The sequence below is a fragment of the Solanum dulcamara genome, chromosome 7 (genome assembly GCF_947179165.1).
Source record: "Solanum dulcamara chromosome 7, daSolDulc1.2, whole genome shotgun sequence".
NCBI classification, from domain to species: domain Eukaryota; kingdom Viridiplantae; phylum Streptophyta; class Magnoliopsida; order Solanales; family Solanaceae; genus Solanum; species Solanum dulcamara.
In genome coordinates, this window is record NC_077243.1 from 12,016,032 (window position 1) to 12,043,513 (window position 27,482).

General features: G+C 31.1%; 2 protein-coding genes across 2 annotated transcripts; one reads left to right on the top strand and one right to left on the bottom strand.

Moving 5' to 3' along the window:
- Positions 1–2,017: 2,017 nt before the first annotated feature.
- LOC129895282 (kunitz trypsin inhibitor 5-like) lies at positions 2,018–3,082 on the top strand. Its single transcript, XM_055970972.1, has one exon. It carries the CDS (start codon positions 2,083–2,085, stop codon positions 2,839–2,841), a length of 759 nt encoding a protein of 252 aa, XP_055826947.1. The 5' UTR covers positions 2,018–2,082; the 3' UTR covers positions 2,842–3,082.
- Positions 3,083–7,877: 4,795 nt separating this feature from the next.
- LOC129895426 (kunitz trypsin inhibitor 5-like) lies at positions 7,878–9,493 on the bottom strand. Its single transcript, XM_055971142.1, has 2 exons — positions 9,178–9,493; positions 7,878–8,448 (listed from the first exon to the last, which is right to left on the bottom strand). Exons 1-2 carry the CDS (start codon positions 9,409–9,411, stop codon positions 8,029–8,031), a joined length of 654 nt encoding a protein of 217 aa, XP_055827117.1. The 5' UTR covers positions 9,412–9,493; the 3' UTR covers positions 7,878–8,028.
- Between the last annotated feature and the right edge of the window lie 17,989 nt (positions 9,494–27,482).

Below are 27,482 nucleotides of genomic sequence, written 5' to 3' on the forward strand. Positions count from 1 at the left end.
AATCCCTAAAGAATTCTTCAACCTCCAAATGAGTAATATCATTGAGGTCATTAAAATCGTCATCCTTCAAAACAAGATTTACTTCAATATTATCATTATGTGAAGGTATTGCCTCAACATTATTTTCAAACGCCAAGTATGACTCTATCCGAGCATTAGAAGAAGATGCACCACCTCTATTTGCCTTTCTTTTGAAGGAATTTTGATAAAACCTTACAAAACGCTCAGGCATCCGACATTCATTTTTCCAATGGTCTTTCATGCCACAACGATAACATTTACTTCTTGAAGGGACACTTTGAGAACTCATATTGTTCTCCCTTTTATGTTGACCACCACCACTACGATTATTATATTGTCATCTGCCATTGCCACGTCCACGCACATTATTGTGGCATTGATTTTTATTTTGTCTTCTTTTAGACTGGCCATGTACTTCTACCACATTTGCTTCCGGTAACGGAGCAGTCCCGGTGGGACGGGATTCATGATTTTTCATTAAAAGAGCATTATGTTGCTCAACCACCAGAAGGCATGAGATCAATTCAGAGTATTTCTAAAAATCTTTTTCACGATATTGCTGCTGTAATATCACATTAGAGGCATGAAAATTAGTTAGTGTCTTTTCTAACATGTCCTCGTCATTTATAGTTTTCCCACATAATTTTAATTGGGAAGTTATTCTAAATACAACAAAATTATACTCAATTATAGTTTTAAAATCTTGAAACAGTAAATGCATTCACTCATAACGAGCCCTTGGCAATACCGTTGCCCTGAGGTGGTCATACCTCCTTTTTAAATCTTTTCACAATTCGAGTGGATCTTTCACTGTCAAATATTCAACCTTCAGGCTTTCATCTAGATGACGATGAAGGAAAATCATAGCCTTCGCTTTGTCCTGAATTGATGTTTTATTTTCTTCGATTATAGCATCACCAAGAACCTTAGAAATTAATTTAGAATTGAAAAAGACTACTAAAATTAAATTTCTTCAGTAGATATACCTGATGTAGAAGTTAATTTTTCTGAAAAAAATTAGAATCTCGTGTTGATAACGTGTTATAAAATAAACTAACTTGACAAATTAAAAAGGTGAGAGTTAGTGAGGAAAAGAGAAAAGGAGAAAAAATTGCAGTGTATTTCGTATGTATCTGTGTATATTTTTCATTGCCAAATCTTTGACAATTTATAGCCAAAAATTAATTTCTAAAGTTGACAAAAAAAAAGGAGTGAGGAAAAAATGGAAATAGAGGAAAAGAAAAAGAAAGAAAAAGACATCCATTATTTTCTAACATAATATATATAATAGGGAAGTGGTTCAATAGTCCCTAAGAAAAGAGCTCAGTAATATATTGTAACATCAACATGGTACCTATCTTATATTAACTAATATCTTAAAAGACTTAGTGACTTAATATTTTTCCTAACTACTAATATCAAAAAATAGTTAACTATTATTTTTATATTTAAAAAGGGAAAAAACGAAAAAAAAAGCAGAAAATTTATTCGGGAGATAAACCATTGAACTTTAATTCGAAGAAATGGTAGTAACGATAACGAGTCAAAGGAAATTAATGAGGGGCCATGTGCAATGAAGCGTGTGGACTCTCTTCTATTGGGTGAACTACTAAACCTAAAGCATTAATGCCTGAAATTAGTCAATTCCGTATGAAATATTTTTACTTGCCGTTTTTATTAAACATAAAAATATAATCAGTTATTAATTTTATTTTTACTCAATAAATATGAAAAGAAATTGAAATCATAAAACAATAGTAATTAATATAAAAAAATAAATAAGTCAAATAATTTTTAAAATTAATATTTCTTAAGAGGCATACCAGGGGGAAAAAATGGACAGTCAATTCCACATCTAAAAAAATCTTTGAACAGAATGCTACAGCTTGCAAAGCTAGTTGAATATTCAAATGAAACAATACTAATTAATAATCTTATCTTGGAATCATGGTAGAATATGTCAAATCTTGCATTCAGTAAATTCTATAAATACATTTGCTTCTTTGAGCTTCTAATTTTATCCATTAAAAACACATAGTCACAACTCGTTCAACAAAGACGATGGCAGTAACACGATTCTTCGTACCTTTTCTTGTTGTTCTTGCAATATTATTGTCAAGTACAAGTTTTATTTTCCTGGTAAAAGCTCAAAATGTTTCCGAACCGGTTCTCGATATTTCCGGTAAAGCTATCGAAAAAGGATCGAACTATTTCATTATACCGGTGTCTGGTCGGAGCAACGAAGGTGGACTTGATGTGTCATCCATTAGGAACACAACTAATATTCTCGTTGTTACCCAAAATGCTCAATCTTCCACAGGCGATAGCCTTCGATTTTCACCAGTTGACCCGAACGAAAATACAGTCCGATTATCGACTGATTTGAACGTTAAATTTATGTCTATTATAATTACTGATTCGTCCACGGTATGGACAATTAACACTTCATTAATTCCACGACGTTATTTAGTTACGGTTGGTGGAGTTGAAGGAAATCCTGGTCGTGACACTTTGGGTAATTGGTTCAAGATTGACAAGTACGAGGATGCGTACAAGTTTGTGTATTGTCCTGGAGTTTGTGAGACATGTAGACCGTTTTGTGGAGATATTGGAATACTTGTTGAACCTAATAACAAAAGGGTTTTATTTGTTGGTTCTGATAGACCATTGAAAGTTAAATTTGAATATACCACGTCGGAGATTACCGTAACTAATGCTCCTCCAAGTCCAAGTGCTAGCAATCCAGACATACTGCCAGCCATGCCGTTTATAAAAGTTGTAATGTGCATTGTTATTGGTTTCCTGATAAAGGTGGTGTGAGTTACACTATTGTAATTATTTTGTGTTGGAATCGATAGGATTCTTTTATATTTGATTATAATTGCATATGAATTTTGATTGGTCAGGCAATAATTAGTGTACTTAATAGGTTTTTTTTTATATAATTTTTTTGAAAGGAATACTGTTGTAATCAATGCACATGTGTGTTAATGTATTATAATACTTGAGTGAAAATTATTGTATTGAAGTGGAGGGGAAGTCTCATAATTTTGTTGTGGAAGTAGTTTGTCATAATTTTATGTGAAATTTTTACAAAATAGCTACTATAAAAATCTTAATAGACGGAAATATCTGAAGTTTAGGTAATTATATTTTGTAACTATAGCTATAACAGTTATTTGTATAATTTGCCTACCTATTTGTATAATTTGTTGCGAATATACAAATCTGTTTGTATAATTTGCTGGCAATATACAAACATGTTAAGTATATATAAAATCTGTATTTATACATTTTAGAAATTTTTCAGAACTTATACAAATCAAATGTATCAATATTATAATTATATACATGGGTACGCATATACAAATTCTGAATTTATTCAATTAGGAAATTCTAAATTTATACAATTGGGAGCTTAATTATATAAATTTTGGATAACTATAGCTATGTATATTAATAACTGGAAAAGGTTTGCCGTGAGTAAGAATTAACTTAAACTATAACTATGTATATTAATTAACTAGTATATATTTGCTAATTCGTGTCATTTCCCCTAATTTTATTGTCTTCGTTCTCTCCTCTAATGGGCCTGTGATAACTACGACATCTCGATATTTCCAATCTAATTCTATTGAGTGAAAATTAATTCAACATACATAAACAGTACGCATTGAGAAAAGCTATAAATAAGAGTGATTTCCAGATTTGTTTTTGTGTGTGTATGTTTTGTTTGGTGTTTATTCTGACTTTTCTAATATAATTCGGTTTTCCTTAACATGATAGCATTCACAATGTAGTTCTAGGGGCTTTGAGAGTTTTGAGTAGGGAGAGAAACGGTGAGACACAAGTGTTACGTTAACACTTGTGTGAACCTCTTTGTATTCCGAGTGAATTGTGTAAGGTTATTTCTCTCGATATTTTGTACTTTCATATCAATTGACCGAACCACGTTAAATATTTGTGTCTCTTATGATATATTTCTCGTTTGTCTTCTTACTCATGATCATTCGAGGTTTGCTTTGCTAGCTTTCGTATGATACATAATTATTTTGGTCCTAACATATTTCTATGCAATGATAATGGAATATAGTATCCCTAACAACTTGCTGTATTCATTCTTAGGCCCGTGTCCAAGGGGTCCAATAATGAAAGAGACTTATTTATTTATTTATTTATTTTGGGACTAAATTAATATTTTTTTTCTAAATTTCTTGACAGGTACTTGTTTTGGGTTCCAACTAGTTTGATTTTCTCTCTGGAAGTCTCATTTTGAAGGATAAAGCATTTCCTAGTCCCTATCAAAAAGGACTCTTTATCGTGGATTCGATTCGAGATCTTTGATTAAACATATAAGAGTACTTACAATTTCATCAAAATTAAAGCTCTGCATATGTGTCGATGCTACCTTTCTGCGAGGGTTCTAAGGTCGCTAGAATCCCTTTTCCTTGTATCTTTGTTGGGACTTATGCAGTTTTGATCATTGACAAAGAAAGATGAAACACGTCAATCAGTATGGTCCAAAGGTACACTGTCACAAACAGTTGAATTGGGGGTAAGCTTTTAGAATGAATAAAGACAAGAGTGCCAAAATCAAGAAAAGAATAATTAATTTTGTGATAAAACTAAAGGAAACAAACAAATGCTGAATTGAAGGAGTCTAAAGAATCAAGAAGTTTGATTTGAATAAGGAGTCTAAAGAGGCAAGGAGTTTGAATTGAAGAAGAAGTCTCACTTGAAGTAGAACTCCATATCAAGAGAGCTTGAGTCAATGTGGAGTTTGAAGTGAAGAATAACTCTATGAAGATTTATGCTTAAATAGAGGTGAAGTCGTCCAGAATAGGCGTGCAGTATTTACAGAACAAAAAAAAAGTGCAATTGGAAAATTTACTTCGCTAAGTGCTACTAGCAGACTGAAGGAACACATTGAAAAACCAGGTCATATTATAGAGTTTATGTTCTAGGAGTTTTTCTTTGTGTTTGAATTTTGATGTATTCTTAGTTTCAGTGAGATATAAACTGAATTATGAGTGTTTTCTTCAAGTTGGGGAAACTCGAAGACTTGGGAACACATACCTTGGGAGGTTTTTGTTGTTGTTAGGAATTAGAGTTTATAATTCCTTAGGCTACATAGGTTTATAATCTTTTGTTGAAAGGCTCATTGTGGTTTACTGAAGTTGGGAGTTAATCCAATAGAGATACAAGTCGTGGTTTTTACACCTTTATGAGCCGGGTGTTTCCACATAAAAATAGTGTGTTTTTTATTTAGTGCTTTGATTTTATTGGAACACGTTAGGAAACTTATTTCACTCGTACGCTGATTTTAAAAAAATCACTAGATCGTGGACAATATCAATCTTCTCTGCCAACAAGAATTTTGTTCGTTTTGCTAAGTAGTTAGGTTATAATAGCAAAGGCAATTAATAATAATAATACGGAGGAGACGTAACGTATTAAATATTTCCTAGGACTAAGACGTTCTTTCATTTTTGTTTGATGTACTATTGTTCCATTTCACACAGGACATTTTTGACCCAGTTTTACCCATAGTAAAATGAAAAGTACTCCCTCAAGTCTGCAATTTTCAGCAACTTTAGATAGCTTTTGTTGTCACTGCACCAAAATGATGATCTTTTAATTAGTGGTAATAGCTTAATTATCGCTACATATATTTTTTAGAGGTAATTAATACTTTTTGTAAATATCGCTAAAGCCTATAAATTCAATGAAAATTAATAATACATGTAAAGGTGTTAACACTCTCTATTAATTTGCATGTTTATTGCCGCTAAAAACTATTTTTACTATAACGCTTTTTCTTAGATTTTATAGAAAAGGGTTGTATTTGCCCTTGTGCTCTTAGAAAAGGGTTATATTTGTTATAAACTGTATTGTAAATATTAAAACAATAACAATAACTACTGAAAGTTATAAAATACAGAATCTGAAAAATTAATATAAGAACAAAATCGAGCCCACTGAATGCACAGTGTGTCATTAAGGAAATTATTCCCCTCAACGTACCTGAGGTTTTTGAAATTTTTCCTCAAAGGATAGTACGATTTTTACTCACCAAAATAGAGGTACTGGAAATTCTGGTGACTGCGAACCACTCGAAGGCTGTGTATCACACGAGTTTTAAGAAGTGCAGAAAGAAGAAGAAGAAGATGTTATTTCAGAAATTTCGTATGGAACATTCTGAGGATTAACAGATATATATAGACTGTTTACACCTTTAAAGAAAAGGCACCTGTTGGGAAAATGTTTGCCTGTTGAGAAAAAGGTTTGCAACTTTTCGGACAAGTTTGCAACCTTTCAAAAAATTCATTGGAAAAACGGAGGGGAATATTTTTAAATTAATCCGGGAAAGAAACGGATCGCAGTCCAAATCCGAAGCCGGAGCCGAGCGAGCGACGACGACGACGGCGGGAGGGGAAACCCTCCTCTTGACCCTTTAGCAACATGAAGGGGTGTTTCTACTTTTAAGTAGGAGACTTTTCATTTCCACCACCTATGTGAGACCAAAACTTATTTCATAAAGCAAGAGAGAACAAATCAATTTTCCCTTCACTTCTTTTTTCCTCAATTTTCCATTCATACTATCAATTAAACCCAACAATATTTTACCCTTTGTCATACTTTTTTGATATATTTGCCCTACCATCCAACTTTGACACATATTTTCAGTTAAGTATTATGTCATCACTTTTACCATCCTATGTGACACTTACGTGACTCCTACATAGATTTATTTATATCGCAATTAAAATTCTATTTTCTATTTAATATTGTACCCGACCTATTAACCTAACTCGAGACGTGCCCATCCTCTCGCGTCATACAGAGAAAACATAGTGTGCATCCCTTCAAAACACGGCAAACACTATGTAAGAGATTAGGAGCTACCATAAGGTCCTTAAAGAGAAAACATATATATACAAGGTTGTCTTTTCATCCCTGAGGCATCTAGTAACCATCTTCATCCACCAAAATTCACATTAACCAATATACAAAAACATCAAATTCCTACACTTCAACATTAAACTATTTACATATTATACCAACCGATTAACCTAACACAATGCAATTAAAGCAAAATCTCAACATCTTCAACTTCAAATCTTCATCATCTTCACTTCATTATTATCGCGGCAACAAATTCGACATAAAAAGCACATAACATCAGTTTAAAAGTCTTGAGAGCTTTCTCTTTCAATTTATGGACTTCCATTTTGCCCACTTTTTCTTTCAATTTGTCCCTTTCACTGAATCTGGTAAATGACCATTTTCCTGTTCCAATTAACCACAATTGCTTTCCTAAGCAACACAATAAAATCAACTATCAATTAAACATGAAATTTCACCCCAAAAATACAGAAATTAAGTAATCTAAAATAAAGAACTTTTGATTTTGGATACTTACAGAATTTTCATCCGGAGTTAGAAGGGGTCTTTGTAAATAAAATAAGAGGCACTCCCTCTATTTTAATCTATGTGAGTATTACTAGTTAGGGAATCAAATATGTTATTCTTTTACAACGCTTTTAAAAAAAATAAATGAATTATTAACTAGTATAACTTACATAGTACTTATGTTTATTTTAAAATTAAAAGAAATTATATCAAAATTCATACAAAAAATTATGTATTTTAATTTGACTATTTTTTAACCCTTCCTAGGATATATCCCTTCCATTTTTTTTTTTGATTTTTTGACTTAAATTCATAACCTGAACATGGACTTGTGGAGGCCTGGAGGGTGCTTAATTATCATTTGAGTAACTCATCTTGTCATGTATATTGACTCCCGAGGGAAGGAATAAAATAAAATCAAAAAGAAAAATAAAGAAGTCATATATACAATAAGATATCAAAACTTTTATTATGATCGAGGCTATGTATTCATAGCAATATTTAGATCATACAAGCACGTACGTACATAGGTACAGACACACAACGGAAAGGATCTTGAAATCGATGGATTCATATTTTTTGATTGAAATCAAATCATATAATCGATTTAATTCCGATGATAGTATCCTTGATGAACACAACATAGAAGGTATTTTCTGTTCTTAAAGCCAAACGCCTTTGTCCGTCAACAACTTCGATGCCAATGTCACTACAGATGTGCTCTCCATAAGGACAAAACACCAACTTATAAGAGAAATCATTAGCTTTCTTAATCTGAAACCAGGAGGCCACATTCAAAGGATTTCCTGCCTGTCCATTAGTTGACAAGAACATTGGGATTTCATGTCCTGGGAAACCTTCCACCTCCCACACATTTTTCTTACAAACAGTTGGATTGTCAAGATAGAACTCAATGTTAACATCAGTGGATTCAGTGATTTCTTCTTGTTTGGGTGCCTTTGGTTTGAAATACACTGGCGTGCCTTTGTTCACATAGATTGGAGACTGCACCACCTGTAACGAATATTTTTTTGGATACGTTGAAATATAATATAATCAAGTATATATCAATCTCAATCATAGCATTTTTATGAATTGGTATTTGACTAGACACACAAGCTAAACATAAGCAAAATATCAAAACTATATCTATATATAAAAAAAGAGTGGTAACGAGAGTTTCACGTATATATCTTTTTCTTTTTGCTTTCTCTTAGTAAAGGAATAAATTAACCTGTATGTGTTAGATTCCGTATTGACTGAAAATTTAAATTAAAAATGGATACTTTTATATGGTCTTAAGCAATTTTAAACTAATGAAATAGTTTTTTTCGAGTTAAGTTAGGATCAATAAATCATGAAATCAGAGACGATGTTCATTTCAATTTCTTGATTTACTGCATGTTGGACTCATGTTATACTATTCAAGCTCCAAATGTCCATTGTTGGGTGTTCAAGATGTTAGATTCCACATTGATTGAGAATTTAAGAATGGGTCTCCATAAATATATTGGGCTATCATCACCTTGTGAGTTAGGTTCAAGATTTTTCTTTTATCAAGAGTGAAATCTATTCAAATCATGTCATTAAGAATAAATTACAAACACCAAATTTTAACTTGTATCCAAAAGGTGTAGGATACTCTTTTTTGAAACAAACTAAAATAAATAAATCGTGTCACATAAAATTAGAGTTAAAAAATAGTTATAAGTATAAAACGAGATGATGATACAATTGAACAACCTGAAAAGGACAGACGAAGTTAGAGTCATGACGAGCTCCATTTATCGTCGGGCCTCGCGTTACTCCGCCGCCACTGGCTCCTATTATTGCTGGCACCACAAAGTACCTGGTGTTTGATCTGAGAATTTCACCATCAATATCACGCACCACCTGCAAGACTGGATTAGGAGTTGTTGTAGCACATGAAGAGGAAAATGCAAGAACAAGTGAAATTAGCAAAACAATGATCTTCATTTTCTTTGATTATAACAATTTGCTGCCTGTAGATACTTGATCGAGGAGCGCTCAATCGAGCTTCAATTTATAGACAAGAATTTCCATAATTTTGTCCATATTCATTACTTCATCTGTCCAAAATAGTACATAAACCAACCCTACTTTAAACACTAAAATACGTTTATCACGTGTCCAACTTCTCCGCAGACAACTCGTCTAATTCTAACCATGGTTAAGACAGTAATTCTAAATTATTTCACTGTACGCTTCACCTAAATTAATTTGTGCCCATGGCTAGTTTCAATTATTATAATAGATACTACATTCTTTTAAAAAAATGATCTATTTTTTTTGTCTATTTAAAAAAGAATGATTCATTTTTTATTTTAGCAGAGTTTTAATTTTAATTTTATACGTGACATATTTAAAATTATATGAATAAAGGATATTTTGATATATTCGACATAACTTTATTTAGGATCACAAAATTGAAAATTTTCCTTATAAACTTTGTACCAAAATAAAATAGATCATTCTTTTTAAAATTCAGGACGAATGCTTTAATTATAAAAGGATTATTTATGATAGTGTCTACATATATCAGTATTATTCTATTCTGTTGTTTCCAGCTGGTTGGATTCATTCTTAGGCACATGTCCAACAGGTCCAATAAATGAAAGAGGAACTCTTATTTGTGGTGAGACAATCTCTTTTTTCTTTTTTCTTTTGATTTCTTATTTGTGTTTGGTATCTGCTGAAATTGTACTTTGCAATAAAATCTCTCAATGATTTTTTTATCAATAATAGGGAAGGAAATGAATTAATGAATTGGAGTCGGATAACAAAATTGATCAAAAGTTTCAATCGTATAAATAATTTGAGAATAAAATCAAAAGGATAACAATGCATGGGCCTATGTGCTACGTCGTTAACTGTGTTAAATTATGAAAGGAAGGCATATGATATCATGTGTCTTCCCTTTAAAAGAAAAGGGTTGACCTACCTTGAAAAAAAGGCCACTGCTAATTATTTTTCATTTAGTTATTTTAATATCCTTGTTTAAAAAAGAATGATCTGGTTTGACCCTTTTGAAATTTTTGATTAATTTTGTCACTCTTTTGATTACGAACTCTAATGAATTGAGTTTGACACATACATAAATAAAAAATATTATCCTAAAACATTTGTATATAATATGAACAAATACTATAAAAAGGTAAGGGTAAAGGGTAGGAGAGTGGGAGTTGAGGTGAAGATGAGCAATGTTAAAAGAGTGAACGCAATCAATGTAAAATATATGTCACTTAGATGATAAAAATGAAAAAAAAACTTGTCGTTAGCCTATTATTAGTATTTATCAAGATAGAACTTGTTAAATATCTTTTAGGCCGAGGAGATATGGAGCCATAAAAATTTATATTCTTTATTGTCATAATTTTGATCCGTTGTGACTGGTACCCACACTAATTTTTTGATGAGAAAACTATTACTACAGCCCAACTAACAATCAATTGCAAGATATAAATAATTTTAAAGATGCGGAAACATGTTTAATCAACAAACACATGCATAGGCTGAGTTTTCATAAACTCAGAAACATCTAGTTATCAACCCAAATATGCCAAAATTCATCTTGAAATTTGATTTTTTTTTTATTTTATTGGTTGGGTAGGCTCAGGGTACTAGTGGGATAAAAAAAATTATAATTTGAGGCTGGAGGAGAGTTTTGGAAAAAAATAATTCTTAATTTTTGAAGGAAAGTCATTTTCTTTAAATTTGAGGAAAATAAGTTGATTTGAAAAATATTTTTCAAAACATTTAAATCAACCAAATATGAAAACATTTTCCTTTCATACCAAACACAGCCTAACAAGTTAAGTTGAGAATTAAATGAGAATCATCAAACTAGCTCCGAAGTACTTACAAGCTAATTATGCCAAAAGCTACAGGTGTATATGTAAACTGAAAATCTCTATATATATGCTATAAAATTATAAATAAAGAATGTTCAACTAATATATTGTTTTATAAGCAAATTTAAATATATTAGTATAATTATTTTTGTTTTGTAAAGATCATTGGATCAAAATCTTAATAGGATAGAATCTCTCTTGTCCTAAGATGTAAAAGGAGGTTACACTTTATGTTCTTCTCCATTTGGTTGTTAAAATGATAGAATGAGGGCACTTTGAAAAGAAAAAAAAAAGATCAACTTATATTTTGTGACAGATTTTACTGTGTAAGTAGTTTAGTGTTATGAAATGTGTGTGTGGTTATATAAATCAATAAGTATTTATAAACTAATTTAATCCATTTATAAGCTTATAATATAAGTCAACCACTTTTAATTACTTTTCATGATTATTTACGTATATTTATATAATGACAGTTTCTACACTATCACTAGATATAAAAGTTAAAAACCAAACGATGCATCCAAAATAATTAATATCCATGTGCGCCTATATTTATTGGTTTAAGACCAAACACATAAACAAGGATAATACTTATGGGGCGGGGTGATGGATATTAGTTGACATTATATATATATATATATATATATTACTTTATTACTACTATATAGAAGAGTCTTAGTTAAATCCATATTCATTAAACTTCACAATTAATTCATTATATTAATCTATAATATTTATTTAGACTAATATATCTAAAATTTAATATAATTCAAATTATTTTATAAATTTATATCAATAAATTTTAAATGAATACAATTATAAACCTCCTTTCAGAGTTATTCATCGTTTTTAATGCAATAAATTACTATTAGGCTTTTTAGAAAAGTTTTCTTCTGTCTATGTAGTTAGCTCGACTCCAAATATAACTCTTAATGAGCATATAGCCATAGGCGAGAACTCTTCTTTTTACCTTATTCTAAAAAATCTTACACTATCAACTATATATAAAAGTTAAACCAAATATTTACCCAAATAATATCCATGTGCTGTATTTATTGGTTTAAAACCAAACTCAAATCAATCCGCTAATTGATCGTGCATGCCCCTTTAGTACAGCAAAATTAGTTTAAATTTTAAATGAAGGATACCAAATAAATGAGTTGGGCTGAACTAAAAATCGTCCAAATGAGTTAAAATTACATAATTAGACGTACATTCATACTAATATCTACTAATTTAATTTATAGTTTTAAATAAATATATTATTTCATAATTTAATAATAATGTACCAAATTTGAAGTCAGATGCATTGAAATACACTATTCTTTAAAGTTAGCTTAAAATAAAGCTCTATCCACTTAATTATCTCCTTAATTTACTTTTTCGCTCAAAATCCGTTTATCTCTCTTCTTATACCTCTCTCGTGTTTATCATTCAATTTTCTCTGCTACTTCTCTCTTTCACACGATCTTCTTCAATCAAAATTTATTGACCCAAAGTCAGTCCTCCTAAAACATTAAAATAAGTATATAAAGAATGAGAAAAAAATATATTAAAATAACTAAATAAAAATAATTAGCAATCGCCTTTTTTAAGGTAGGTCAGCCCCCTTTTTTTTTAAGGATAAGGCACATGATGCCATGTCCTTTACATGTGACTTCCTTCATAATTTAACATCATTAACATAGGTCCATGCATTATTGCCTTTTTGAAATTGTTGCTCAAATTATTTGTATTTTTGATCAATTTTATCATCTTTTTTGCTCCAGACTCTATTGAATTGAGGATCATTTTTATGCAATGACAAAAGAGTCCTTAGTTTTAATGCTTTGATAAATATTAAAGAGGCTATTTAAGTGAAACTAAAAGTGGGTATCTTGTTACCCTACTACCTTCACTTCATGTACATGTAGTAGGTTAGCAATGTAAATAAATATGTGGACGCCTTAATTTCGGTAGGTGATATTGTTAGGTGACCATTGCATGTGGATTTCCTAAGGTACCACCATTGTTAGATCTTATATTGATTCAAAAATAAATATTTAAATTTTTTTGTGGAGAAAGGGTGGGGGTGGTATGGGGTTCGGGATAAGAGTGGGATAAAAGAATAAAAATTTTAAATTAAAATACTTTTCAAAAATAAATTTTAATTTTTTTTATTGTGTGTGGAGAGGGGGGGGCGTGGTGGTAGGGGTGGTCATGGTAGGGGCGTGGGAAATGAATTTTTTTAAAAATTTAAAGTATTTTTCAAAAATAAAATTTAAATTATTTTTTTGGGGGGTAGTTGGGGGTAGGGGTAAAAAAATTGAAATTTTTAAAAACGAATTTTTAAAATTTTTATTTTATTGGTTGGGTAGGGTCGGGGTACTGGTGGGATAAAAAGAAATTATAATTTGAGGTTGAAGTAGAGTTTTAGAATTTTATTTTTTTTTAATTTTTGAAGGGAAATCATTTTCCTTAAATTTGAGGAAAATAAGTTGATTTGAAAAATATTTTTCAAAACATTTAAAATATTTTCCTTTCATACCAAACATTTTCCTTGAAAAATATGCTCAAAGAATTTTTTTATTTACTCTCGAAATTCTATTTGTGTAACATAAATTAGGATGAAGGAGAAGTAACATATATTGAATTCGTGACATATAAAAAAGTTGCAGTCAACGAAAAATTTGATTAACTTTCCAAATTTTATATGTGCCACATAAATTAAAATAGAGGGAGTAAAGACATTTTGAATAATTTATATGTTTATAAATTACGTCAAAAATATTATTAATTACAATAATTAATAATTTAATTAGTTTTTAAAATTATGAATAAAGAAAATATTTAATTAACTTTTAAAATTCTACTTGTGTTACATAAATTCAAATAAAAGAGGTCTTTTTTGTTTAGTAGAGATGGATAAGCTTTGTTTAAGTGATTTGAAAGCTAAAGCTACCACCAAAATCTTTTGATTTTTTTGGTTACTTTTAAGCTTAAAGTAAAGTGTTTTAAAGCATTTTATGCTTTTGGTAAACACCATTAAAAATTAAAAAGCGCCAAAAAGTCAAAAAGGCCTAAAATTAAACCTATTCAAACACACATATAAATTAAATTTTCGCATATAACAATTTAAAAATATCGTAATTATACTTCATAGCTATAGTTTGCTGATTACAATTCGAAGTTATAGTTATAGCAACGTTTGTATAATCCGTCCAACATTTGTATACGTTTGTATAATTCGCTATATAATTCACAATTTTTGTATAACATTTGTATATTTAACTATACAATTCATGCACAACGTTTGTATAATTCGCTATACAATTTTTAGTGTTTGTATATTTCTTTATATAATTTGATTCGCGCACAACATTTGTATAAATCACCCGAATTTTACAAAACTCAACTATATAATTGCGCGAACTATACAAAACTCAAACTGTAATTGCAGCTAGATGTTTGCTGCGAGCCATAATTAATTCAAACTATAGCTATATTAGCTAATTAACTAGTATATATTTGCTTATCCGCATAATTTTTCCTTTTAAATTTGAGATATCAAATTAATGGATTGGACTGAATTTAAATATGTCAAAATGATCTGAGTTTAATAAATTACTGGTCCAAAAAGGTTGAAATGGGCCAAAAATTATATCCTAATTCAACCCGTTTAATTTTTTTCGAAATTTAATTTTTTGACTACGTAATAAAATATCCCCTTTTTATAACAAGAAATAACAGATCAAAAATAAATTAAGTTAACCTAACGGGTCATTAAGATCCTATTTGGATTTGCTGAAAAAAATAGTTTTTAAGTCAAAAAATAAAAAGTCAAACTAAAATGACTTTTAAGTCAAAAAATAAAAAGTAGGGTGAATCCTACTTCTGATTTTTAACCTTTTTAAAGTTATTTTAAACTTATTTTAAATTATTTTTAATTTTGCAAAACCACATTATGAAGATTTGGGAGAAAGTGGTCGAGATGAGGGTGAGAAGAGGAGTGTCAATCTGAGAGAACAAGTTCGAATTCATGCTGGATCAGTCGACTACTGAAGCAGTCCATCTTATGCGGAGACTGGCTGAGAAATTTAGAGAAAGAAAAAGGGATCTCCATATGGTGTTCATTGACCTTGAAAAGGCTTATGACAAAGTTCCGAGGGATGTTCTCTGGAGGTGTCTAGAGGTTAAAGGTGTCTCAATGGTATATATTAGGGTAATAAAGGACATGTATGCTGGAGCCAAAACTCGAGTTAGGAGGGTGGGAGGTGACTCGGAGTATTTTCTTATTGAGATGAGACTACATCAGAGATATGTGCTAAACCCTTTTCTTTTTGCCTTGGTGATGGATGATCTGACACGATCTATTCAAGAGGAGGTTCCATAGTGTATGCTATTTACAGACGACATAGTTTTGATTGATGAGACTCGGGACATAGTTAATGATAGGTTGGAGGTTTGGAGACAAATGCTGGAGTCCAAAGGGTTCAGATTGAGCAGAAAAAAAATAGAATACTTGGAGTGCAAATTTAGTGTTCTGATGGATGAAAATGGTAGGGAAGTGAGGCTTGCCACCCAGCCTATCCCCAAGAAATAAAGCTTTAAATATCTTGAATCCATCGTCTAGAGTAGTGGAGACATCGATGATGATGTCACACACCGCATTGGGGTAGCATGGTTGAAATGGAGGCTAGCCTTTGGAGTCCTGTGTGATAAGAAAGTATCACATAAGCTTAAAGATAAGTTCTATCGAATAGTGGTTAGACTAGCGTTGTTATATAGAGTGAAATGCTAGCCAGTACAGAACTCTCATGTTTAGAAGATGCATGTTGCGGAGATGAGGATGCTGAGATGGATGTGTGGACATACTAGGAGTGATTAGATCAGAAATGGGGTTATTCTGGAGAAGGTGGGAGTGGCATCTGTGATCGATAAGATGAGAGAAGTGAGACTAAGATGGTCTAGGCATGTGAATAGGAGGGGTGTCGATGCCCCAGTTAGGAGGTGCGAGCGGTTGGATTTGTGGGTTATGCGGAGGGGTAGGGGTAGACCAAAAAAGTATTGGAGAGAGGTGATTAGACAAGATGTGGCGCTAATCCATATCACCGATGACATGACCTTAGATAGAAAAGAGTGGAGGTCGCGAATTAGGGTAGAAAGCTAGTAGGGATAGAATGGTATCTTGCCGCGTGTCGGCTTAGGGTGGTCATAGATCTAGGCGTGCATTTATAGTTGTGTTGCTATTGCCTTTGATTATCGTAGTACTTTGCTATAATTATTGTTCTTGTCTTATAAATTTTGCATTATATTTTATTTTTATCATCCACTCTTTTTATCATCTTCTGATGTAGCTGGAGCTATACAAATTGAAATTTAGCTCGTAGGAATGGAGAATTATACTCTTTGGAGTCGTGCAATTCATTTGAATCTATTGACGAAAAACAAGCTTGGATTCATCGATGGAATAGTCAAACGTACTAATTTCATAGAGGAGTCAGAGAAACAGAATTGGGATCGTTGTAATTCCATGGTGATTTCGTGGATTTTGAACAATGTGAGTAAGGATCTCATCAGTGGAGTCCTTTTCTGTTCAAGTGCGCATGTAGTTTGGAATGACTTGAAGGAACGTTTTGATAAAGTGAACATGTCGCAAATTTTTCATCTTTACAAGGCAATTGCCATATTAACTCATGGAGTTTCCCCTGTTGCTGTTTACTACTTAAAGTTGAAAGACCTTTGGGATGAATTCGATTCCATTACGCTACCACCTGCTTGTGATTGTGCCAAATCCAAGGACTATGCAGAGAGCTTGTTGAGACAGAAATTACTGCAGTTTCTGATAGGATTAATTGAGAATTATAGTCAGGCACGAAGCCATATTCTCATGATAAATCCTACACCAAATGTGAATCAATGTTATGCGATGATTATTCAGGATAAGAGTCAAAGAGCATTGTATGGGAACATCAAATTGGTGGAGATTCCATTAATCACATATCACTCTTTTCAGATAGATCTGGAGATTCAGGTAACTTTGATCATGTGTCTCTTTTTTCTAATAGATTTGGAGGTGCAGCTGGTTCAGGCAGCTCAGGTGGGAGTTCAGGATCAAGCACTTCATAGAGATGCAATGCAGCTATTGTAAAATGAAAGGTCATACCAAGGACATTTGCTATAACTGTTGGGCCACCATAATTTTATACTAGTGCCCATGCAACAACTGTTGGGCCACCATAATTTCAGACTAGTGTCCATGCTTCTAATCACATAATGCAGCCATACTTTACTCAGGAAAAGTATAATCAGATCCTCAAGTAGTTGAACAAGCCTATGATCCAGGATTCTATTGCTAATATGGCAAGTATATTTGCTAGTACTATTTGTTCTCCTACTTTAACAAAGGCATATGCACAATGGATAGTTGATAGTGGTGCTACTAATCATATGGTCAGCGGTAAGTCTTTATTAAATACTGGTTTGAAAGTTACCAATCCAGGGAAAATTCAACTACCTATTGGTGATTCAGCTTTGATAACTCACTCTGAAAATTACCAGTTGGACAAAGGTAATGTAGTTCAAAATGTGTTGTATGTGCCTGAGTTCAAATTTAACCTCTTATCTGTATCCAAATTGACAAGAAAGCTGAATTGTTCTGCATTATTTTTTCCTAATTTCTTCATTTTCCAAGATCTCTTCACTAGGAAGGTGAAGGAGATTGGTGAAGAAATTGATGGACTATATACACTGAGATTCAACATAAGAAATGGAAAAACCAGAATAAAAGCTTTAGCTGTAGTCGGAGAAAGTGCAAAAGGTGTTCTATGGCATAAAAGAATAGGTCATGTCCCTATGATTGTTCTTAGAAAATCAGGTATAGTTGAAAATAAACACAATCATGTGCTAAAACATTGTGATATATGTCCAGTAGCAAGACAAGTTAGACTTTCTTTTCAGACTAGCAACAGTAGAGCATCTCATTATTTTAATTTGATTCATATGGATGTATGGGACCCATATAAAGTTGCTACTCACAATAAAATAAAGTTTTTCCTAACTTTGGTGGATGATCATTCTAGGTGAACTTGGGTGTTTCTAATGCATCTTAAGTCTGATGTATGTTTTTTACTTAAAAAATTTTCTGAATATGGATACAACACAATTTGGTAGGAAGGTCAAGATACTTAGATCTGATAATGGTGGTGAGTTCTTCAATGCACAATACAAAGAATTATTCAATAACCATGGGATAATTCATCAGAGTTTTTGTCCCTATACTCCACAGCAGAATGGAGTAATGGATAGAAGGCACAAATATATACTTGAGACTGCAAAAGCCATAAGGTTTCAGGGTCACTTTCCCATTAGATTCTGGGGTGAATACATTATAGCTATTGTATATATAATCAATAGAGTCCCTTCAACTGTTTTGGTGAAAAAGTCTCATTTCTACATGCTACATGATAAACAGGCTGACCTATCTCACATGAGAACCATTGGTTGTCTATGTTATGCTACCAACTTAGTCAAAGGGGACAAGTTTGGGGATAGAGCCATAAAGTCAGTTATGATGGGCTATGAAACTACTCAAAAAGGATATAAGCTTTATGATTTAGAAGCTAAATCCTTCTTTATCAGTAGAGATGTATGCTTTGTGGAACATATATTTCCCTTTCAGTCTCATAATATGTGTGTTCTTTTTGACAATGTTGCTGAAATGCACAATTTATCCCTATTGATCAAGAACATTTATCAACTGAAGAATTCACTTCTTTGGATTTGGATGCTGATGTTGCAGATGTTCTTTTAGAATCCTCTCCTCTGAATGTTGTATCTATGTCACCAAAAGTAGGTATTACTCTCACACCATATGAAGAGCCTCTTGGTATAGTTGATTCTACAAATGTTCCTCAATGTGAGATCTAAAATGTGTTCCTGTCCATGTGAACCAGCATAAGAATGTGGAAGTTTGGGCTGCTACTAAGAGAACTTCAAGAATATCTAGTAAACCTCCTATCTGGCAGAAAGACTTTATCACTGGCTCAAAATTTAAATCTGCACATTCATGTTTGTATCCCATTAATAATAATGTTGATTACAGTTGTTTGCCTTCTTCATATCAAAGTTATATAGCAGAGTTCTCCACAGAGATAGAACCATCTTCTTACCATCAGGCTATCAAAGATCCAAGATGAATTCAAGCAATGCAAGAAGAGATACAAGCCTTAGAAGACAATGTGACTTGGAAAGTTATTTCTTTACAAGATGACAAGAAAGTTATTGGTTGTAAATGGGTATTCAAAATAATTACAAGGCTGATGGACAAGTGGAGAGATTTAAAGCTAGGTTAGTGGCTAAGGGATACAATCAGAAGGAAGGTCTTGATTATGAGGAGACATTCTCACCTATTGTTAAGATGGTTACTATAAGGACTGTAATTTCTTTGGTTGCAACTAGTGGGTGGTCTATTCAACAAATGGATGTTTACAATGCTTTATTGCAAAGTGATTTGCATAAGAAAGTGTATATGCAACTATCACAAAGTTTTAAAGCAGATAACACAGGGGGTCTCAAGGTCTGTAGGCTTCTTAAGTTTCTCTATGATCTGAAGCAAGCTTCTAGCAGTGGAATATCAAGCTTACATTTGCCCTTATTACAGCAGGATTTAAGCAGAGCCACTTGGATTATTCCTTACTTACTAAGAAGTCATCAGATGGCATAGTCATTGTTCTAATCTATGTTTATGATCTCTTAATCTCAGGCAACAGTAAAGACCTGATAGATGCTGCTAAACAGGTTCTCAAAGACAATTTTAAGATTAAGGACCTAGGGGATCTTAGGTACTTTCTTGGGATTGAGTTTGCTAGACATGTAAATTGGATTCTTATGCACTAAAGAAAGTATGCAATGGAACTTATCTCAGATTCATGATTAAGTGGTTGTAAGTCTATTTCCACACCTGTTGAACTGAATCAGAAATTAAAATAACTGGTTAGTATTACACCTTTTTTGGGGGTGCTAAGGTTCCTATTCTAGTAGATCCAGGGGAGTATCAAAGACTTGTTGGAAGGTTACTATATTTCACTATCACTAGGCCAGACATTGCCTTTGCTGTTCAGAATTTAAGCCAATTCATGCATGCCCCTAAACAATCACACTTAGAGGCTACATTCAGGGTGGTCAAGTACATCAAACAAGCTCCTGGACTTGGAGTTTTAATGTCCTCTCATGTCTTTAAATCTCTCCAAGGGTTTTGTGATGCTGATTGGGGATCATGTACACATACCAAAAGGTCCATTACTGATACATGATCAAATTTTGTGATTTTTTTGATTTTCTGTAAATCCAAGAAACAGTCTACTATTTCTAGAAATTCAGTTGAAGCTAAATATAAGAGTTTGGCATCGATCGTTGCTGAAATTGTTTGGTTGATAGGTTTATTCAAAGAGTTAAATGTTGAGTTGTAACTACCAGTTCCCTTACATTGTGAAAGTAAAGCTTCTCTGCAGATTGCAACCAATCTAGTGTTTCACGAGAGAACTAAACACATTGAGGATCTCTTTTAAGCAATGACAAAAAAGTCCTTAATTTTAATGCTTTGATAAAAATTAGAGAGCCTATTTAAGTGAAACAAAAAATCGGTATCTTGTTACCCTACTACCTTCACTTCATGTACATGTAGTAGGTCAGCACTATAAATAAATCTATGGACGTCTTAATTCCGGTAGGAGGTGTTTTTTTTTTGTTTCCTCCGAAGTCAGTGAAATCTTGATTAAATTCGGATCGTGCACTGCAGAGATTCATTCGAGGTGAAATTTCCAATATAATTTTTTCATACCCAAGGTAGGTGTTGTTGTTAGGTGACCATTGCATGTGAAATTTATTGTCCAAAGTTAATAGTTTTGGAATTTATGGTCCAAAATTATTAAGTTAAATATTTATGTGATTATACATTACCTCATTAAAGATACATTAGAATTTTAAAGCAAAATTATATTTAAATATAAATTATTTTTGTAGAAAAATTAAAAAGAAAAATTAGAGACAAAGGATGTGTTCAGTACAACGGAAAATATTTTTAAACAAAAATATATATGTGAATTTCTTAGTTATTTTCTTGAATTTTGCACGTACATAAGTAAAAATATTGTCCTAGAATATTTATATATAATATGAACAAATATTATAAGAGGTAGGGGTAAAGGGTAGAAGGGTAGGACAGTGAGAATGGAGTTGAAGATGAGTTGTGTTGAAGGAGTGGACACAATTCATATAAAATATATGTAATTTGTGTGTAATCTGTTCTTTTCACTATGAGAATTAATTTTCGTATTTTAAAGAAAAAACAACTTTCATTTTTTTTTAAAAAGTTTTAACTAACAAATATGAGAAAAGTAAAATATGATTAGGCTGAAAACACCCAGAGCTAGTTGAATGTTTGAGAGATATAATAATAGCTTAAGAAAATAATTACTGTAGTATAAAGACTTAGTATTTTAACAAATTATTATACTATATATACATTATGTTTGTAGCGCCTAAATTGGATCATAAGTTAAAAAACAATTTAAACATGCTCTTAGTATCTATATATACATTGTGTTTGTAGCGCCTAAATTGGATCACCAATATGAAAAGTAGCATGTTCTATCCTGATATTTTAATTATATATATATATTGCACCGAAAATTCAGATTCTAGCTTATAAAACAAAACAAAGGTTCTATGGGTAAAAAAAATAAAATTATATTTTGTCTTTTTTGTTTAACACTATAGCAGGATAAAGGATATGTGTATATCTTTTTCGGAATTAATTTTAATAAAACGATTATGTTGGTACTTAAATGAAAGAGCGCCTCTTTGTTCAGTAGCTCATTGATTCACTTCGATGCCTTTAAAAATGATTTTGAGAAAGTGTATAATGATGCCATTTTAAACGTCATACAGATTTTTGTATTTATAAAAATATATTACTTCCATCATTTCATATTAAGTGAATTTTTGAGAGATTTTTCATTGTTCAAAATAATTGAATTGTTCAAAGTTCAAGATATATGTTTGAAACTTTTTTTCATATTTTCCCTTTCATTTATTAAAATTTTATATTTTCTAGGAGATAATCACAATACTTATAAAATTATATTTATGATTTTACAAAAGGTAATAGTGAAAAGTATGGTTCAAATTATGTCTTTGAATGTTTTTCTTAATATGTATGCATTGCCTCACAAATTTACTTAATATGAAATGGAGGGAGTATAATGTTAAAATAAGTATTTTAAAATTAAATTATTTTTAAATATAATAAGCAGACTCTCTTTTTTAATTAAAAATGCAATATCATATATAATAAAATGGAGGAGGTAACATGTATATGAAGTTTAATTATTTTTACCCTTAATTTTAGGCATAAATTATAGTAGTGTTCGAATTTATTTTTTTAAAAAAATATAAATTAAATAACAATGTCCAAAAATAATATTAAATGATATTAAATGTTATAATCCTTGGGCCCATGCGGAACACAGACGGTTTTGGTGTTTGGTCTTAAACCAATAAATATGGCACATGGATATTATTTGGATAAACAAGCCTCCATTAATCATTAATATTTCAAAATAACAATAAATCTAATAAATTCGTTTTGAATAATATTAATTCACCATTATATTTAGTAGGAATTACACAAATCATATAGTGTTGAAAGATAATTATATTATATCTCTACTCTTTTTTTAAATTAGAAAAATCTCTTACATTTGGTAGAATCTGGCTACATTTCAAAAAAGTCTCGATACATCACGTCTCTGTTTCAGATGCATCCCTCAATGTCTCGATACATCACGTCTTGGTTCCAAATACATCACTCAACGTCCTGATAGTGTTATGGCGGAAGGGCGCAAACCCGAAAATAGAGAAAATAAATAACACCAAATTTATAGAGTCATCAAGAATTGACCCTCGTGTCATGTATAAATTTGAATACTTTCTTCCTCGAGCTATAATCAATGAGCCTTTTGTGAGCTTTCATTGGCCATTGAACAAGTCATTATTGTAGTCATCATCATCTAGTTGTACTACAGAGATCAAATTCAAAGAAATGTTTGGAGCGTGCTTGACATTCTGAAGGACTAACGTTGTACCAAGATTGGTTTTCAAAAAAACTATGCCAACACCAAACACCTTAACCTCACCAGCATTACCCATCTTTAGCACACTGGAGTTAATAGGAGTATAGGATGGGAAAAAAAATCTTTCCTCGGTGTGACATGAGATGTAGTTCCAGAATCTGCTATCCAACTTGTATCTTGAGATACAAAATTGATGACGTTTTTATCGCAAGGAAAGATAAGTTCATCTCGGACAACAGCAACAACATTGTTTTCACTATCTTCTTCTTTCTTTCCTTCCCAAAGGTCTTGCTTCAACTTCGTGCAAAACCTTTTAATATGTTCTTTATTTCCACAATAATAACATGAAACATTTTGATATTTGGATCTTGACTTGCTTCTGCTTTTACCTCTACTTCTCGAACCTTTTGTTTTACCTTTCCCTCGGTCTTCTGTGAAGAGAACATCTAAATGTGAGGATTTGCCTTGAGATTTTCTTCATACTTCTTCATTCAACATACCACTATTTGCATATTTCACAGTCACCTTACCACAAAGAGCAAAATTTGTTAAAGAAACTTAAAGAGTTTCCCAATAATCTGGTAGAGTATTAATTAAAAAGTGAAAGTCCTTTTATTTCATCATCAAAATTGACGCTCATACTTGCAGCTGATCAATAACACCTTGAAAATTATTTATATAATCAAGAATAAGACTGCCTTCCTTATATTTAAATGTCATCAATTACTTTTGTTGACACCCAATTTTGACCCTCCACGAACGTATATTAGTTATTGAGCTTCTTCAATTTTAAATAATATGAAGTAATTATTTTTATAAAATACCAAAATATTTTTAAGTGTATTTTAAAGAAATTTTTATCATTATTATAATTTTTAATGATATATAATTATTTATTTCTATAAATATTCAAAAATGATAAAAAATAATAATTTTATTGTTTCGTAAATTAGTAGCTTATATTTTAAATTAATTAGTTTATAACTAATTTAATTAATTCATTTTGTTAGAATTAAGAAGCTCGTTAATTAAATATTGTTGATTCGTCTTATCTAATTTTTAGCCGAATTCACAATTAAATTAATTTGGCTATTTTGTGTTCATTTTTCTTACAAATCTAATCATTTTTTCACTCCACCCTTAGCCAAATTTTAAGTCATTTTTTAGCCCAAAATTTGAGCCTAAAGTCATTCAACCCAATGTTGTCATCCCACTCTCTACAAACTCAATAACAACAACAACATACACTACTATAACATACTAACACCTATACAGCTAAAGCCCAATTCTTATAATAATTTTGGCCCAACACCAACTCACTACAATACATATATTATACTTATACAATACTAACCCACCCCTTTCTTCTTTTTCCTTTTCCACCTCCCAATCCCACCTAAACCCTTTTTTAAAAAAATTCTCAAATATCATCATTCTCTTATCCCCGTCCTTTTCCTTTTCCTTTTTCCTTTTTCACTGCACCAACTCTATCATGATTCAAAAACCTCATTATTAGTCCCACTAACCTCACTCTTTTTTGACAAATACTTTCATCTTTCTTCAAAAGAAAGAAGAACAACAATATCACAAAAAAAGGAGAAAAAAATCTACATTCATCAACATATCATCAACATTCAAAAATATATAAGAAGACAAAAAAAAAAGGGGGGGGGGGGAAGCAAGAACATAATACTACAACAAAAAAAAATTAGACGAAAAAACAATCACAAAAAAATTTCTAGTCTCAGATTTTTAATTTTTTTTTATATAGTTTTTTTTGCTCATTTCTTGCTGGGTTCAAGGAGTTCATCGCCCTCAAATTCGTCGTTTCAATCGCTGCCCGAAAATAGATAAAATTCTTTTTCGTCTTTATTTTATTTAATGAATAATTATTCCATGTCTTCTATGTTGTTGATTTGTAATCTTATTTTTTTTAGTAAGCATGTGTTAGGATTAATTAGATTAATGATAGAAATGTCTTGTCTTGCTTGAAGTGTAGTGATATTTTTTATCGAATATGTGAAAACTCTTAGTTTCGTTCATTATTTTTTCAAAGTAGTTTTCTTTGACGATATAGATTTTTACGTTTTCAATTTCTTCTTTTATCATCATTTAGATAATAAATATATGCTTAAATTATTTGTTAATTAGAACTTTCATGGCTTAATTGATTTAAATTTTGCTTTGAGATTTGAGTTAGTATAATGTATATGTTAATTTCATGCCCTTTATTTACTCGAATATATTTCCGTGTTTCTTTTTTTCTAGATATATGCATGTTGTTAGTCACTATGTTATTTTATTATGTTCATATGTAATCCTTTTAAGTGTTATGCATATATACATATGTGTGTCTTGATATTTCATTCTTATGCCTCAAGTACTCACCATACCAAGTTGAATTTATTGTTAATTTGATCATGAGTTGTGTTGTCCCTATTCATTTACTGTGAAGTTTATGTGTTTGTTTGTTAATATACAATAGCTCATATTTGTATTATTAAATATTATGCATGAACTGATCTTTTAGTACAACACATGATTAATTAGAATTAATGAAGTATCTAGCCCTTAGATGCAAGTTTCATATTGGTTTTCTTTATATCCTAGTGATTGCACTTAAAATGAGATATTTAAATATTCTTTATTCAATTAATAAGAATCATATCACAATTGCTTTCTCTCTATTCATGTACTAATTTATCCTCTTTGTTTATTGTATGAACCATCGTCCGAGACCAATATGGACCTTCTCCATTATTTGCATTTCGACGTTGAGTCGCGGAGGCCCAAATACCCTCTTTTTCGAGTCATCCTCTTCAAATAAAATGGAAAGGGATGTGGATTTACAGGTTGCTGGAGCTGAAAATAGGCTGTATACGGTGTATATACAATCCGATATACATGAAAATAGTATTGTATACACGGATATACAGTGCATATACATCCGCAATATACAATAAAATTAGGCCTAAGTCCCTAAACGCAGATGACCCAACAACTTAGTCCAGGCGTACAGAAACTAAGTGTTAGGCCAATTTTTTTATACTTTATTCATCTATGTTTAATTCGGATTGTAATAATTTATTTGTTTATTTACGTTTATTTATACTTGCGTAGAAGTTGATTTAGCTTTGTTTAACTTAATTGAAACCCCCTAGAAGAGAAACTATTTTTTTTGTTAAGTTATTCTTTAAAAATGATTTCATTTAAGTATTTTCTTTTACTTAGACATTTCAACAAATATAATTTTCTTGCAAATTATCTTAAAGGTTTTTAAGTTGATGTTCTTTCAAATCAATTGAGTTTAGAGTGTCTTTCCCTAAATAGATTTTCCCTAAATAGCTCAAGTAATTTTTCTTATTTAATCAAAGTATTAATCGCCTTTAATTTAGTTAAAATACATTAGATTTACTACTTCTCTTTAAACATATTTAAAATTCATTTACTTAGTCATTTAATAGAGTATATTTTCTTGATAAATTATCTCAAGTATTTCAAGTTGATTTATTGCTCAAATAAATATATTTATCTTTACTACTTATAAGTAACTTTTCCAAAGTTAGTCAAATAATTTTCAAATAGTCGGATAACCCTTTGAATGCTAACACTTTCTCAAAGTGGAAATTTGAACCCTTACCCATTTTCTCTAATTTTTAAGACTTAAATCTGTTAAGGTCTTTTAAATTAAGTTTTCTTAATTTCTTTAAAAAATTAAGTGGCGACTCTCTTTTCTAAAATTAATTTTTTCTCTAAAAGTTGAAATTAATTTTAAACCTTCTTTTCCGACATAACAACTTTAGCAAGAACAACTTATTATTTTTAGTTTTTGAAGCGTAAAATATCTCCAACTTTTCCCATAATGTTCTAGCATGTGTCTCATTCACAATATGGTTGCAAAAATTATCTTCAATCCATTGCTTTATATATCCACATACTTGTTGGTGATCGAAATTCCAATTTTCATCAGTCATAGTCTCTGGTTTATTAGCAGCATAAACGGAAATATACATCTTCTTCACGAACAATAGATCTTTCATCTTGCTTTTCCATATGTTGT

Coding starts and splice junctions, on each gene's coding strand:
- LOC129895282 (XM_055970972.1), top strand. CDS start 2,083: ATGGCAGTAACACGATTCTTCGTACCTTTTCTTGTTGTTCTTGCAATA.
- LOC129895426 (XM_055971142.1), bottom strand. CDS start 9,411: ATGAAGATCATTGTTTTGCTAATTTCACTTGTTCTTGCATTTTCCTCT. Junction 8,449..9,177: donor ACTTCGTCTGTCCTTTTCAG/GTTGTTCAATTG, acceptor TATTCGTTACAG/GTGGTGCAGTCTCCAATCTA.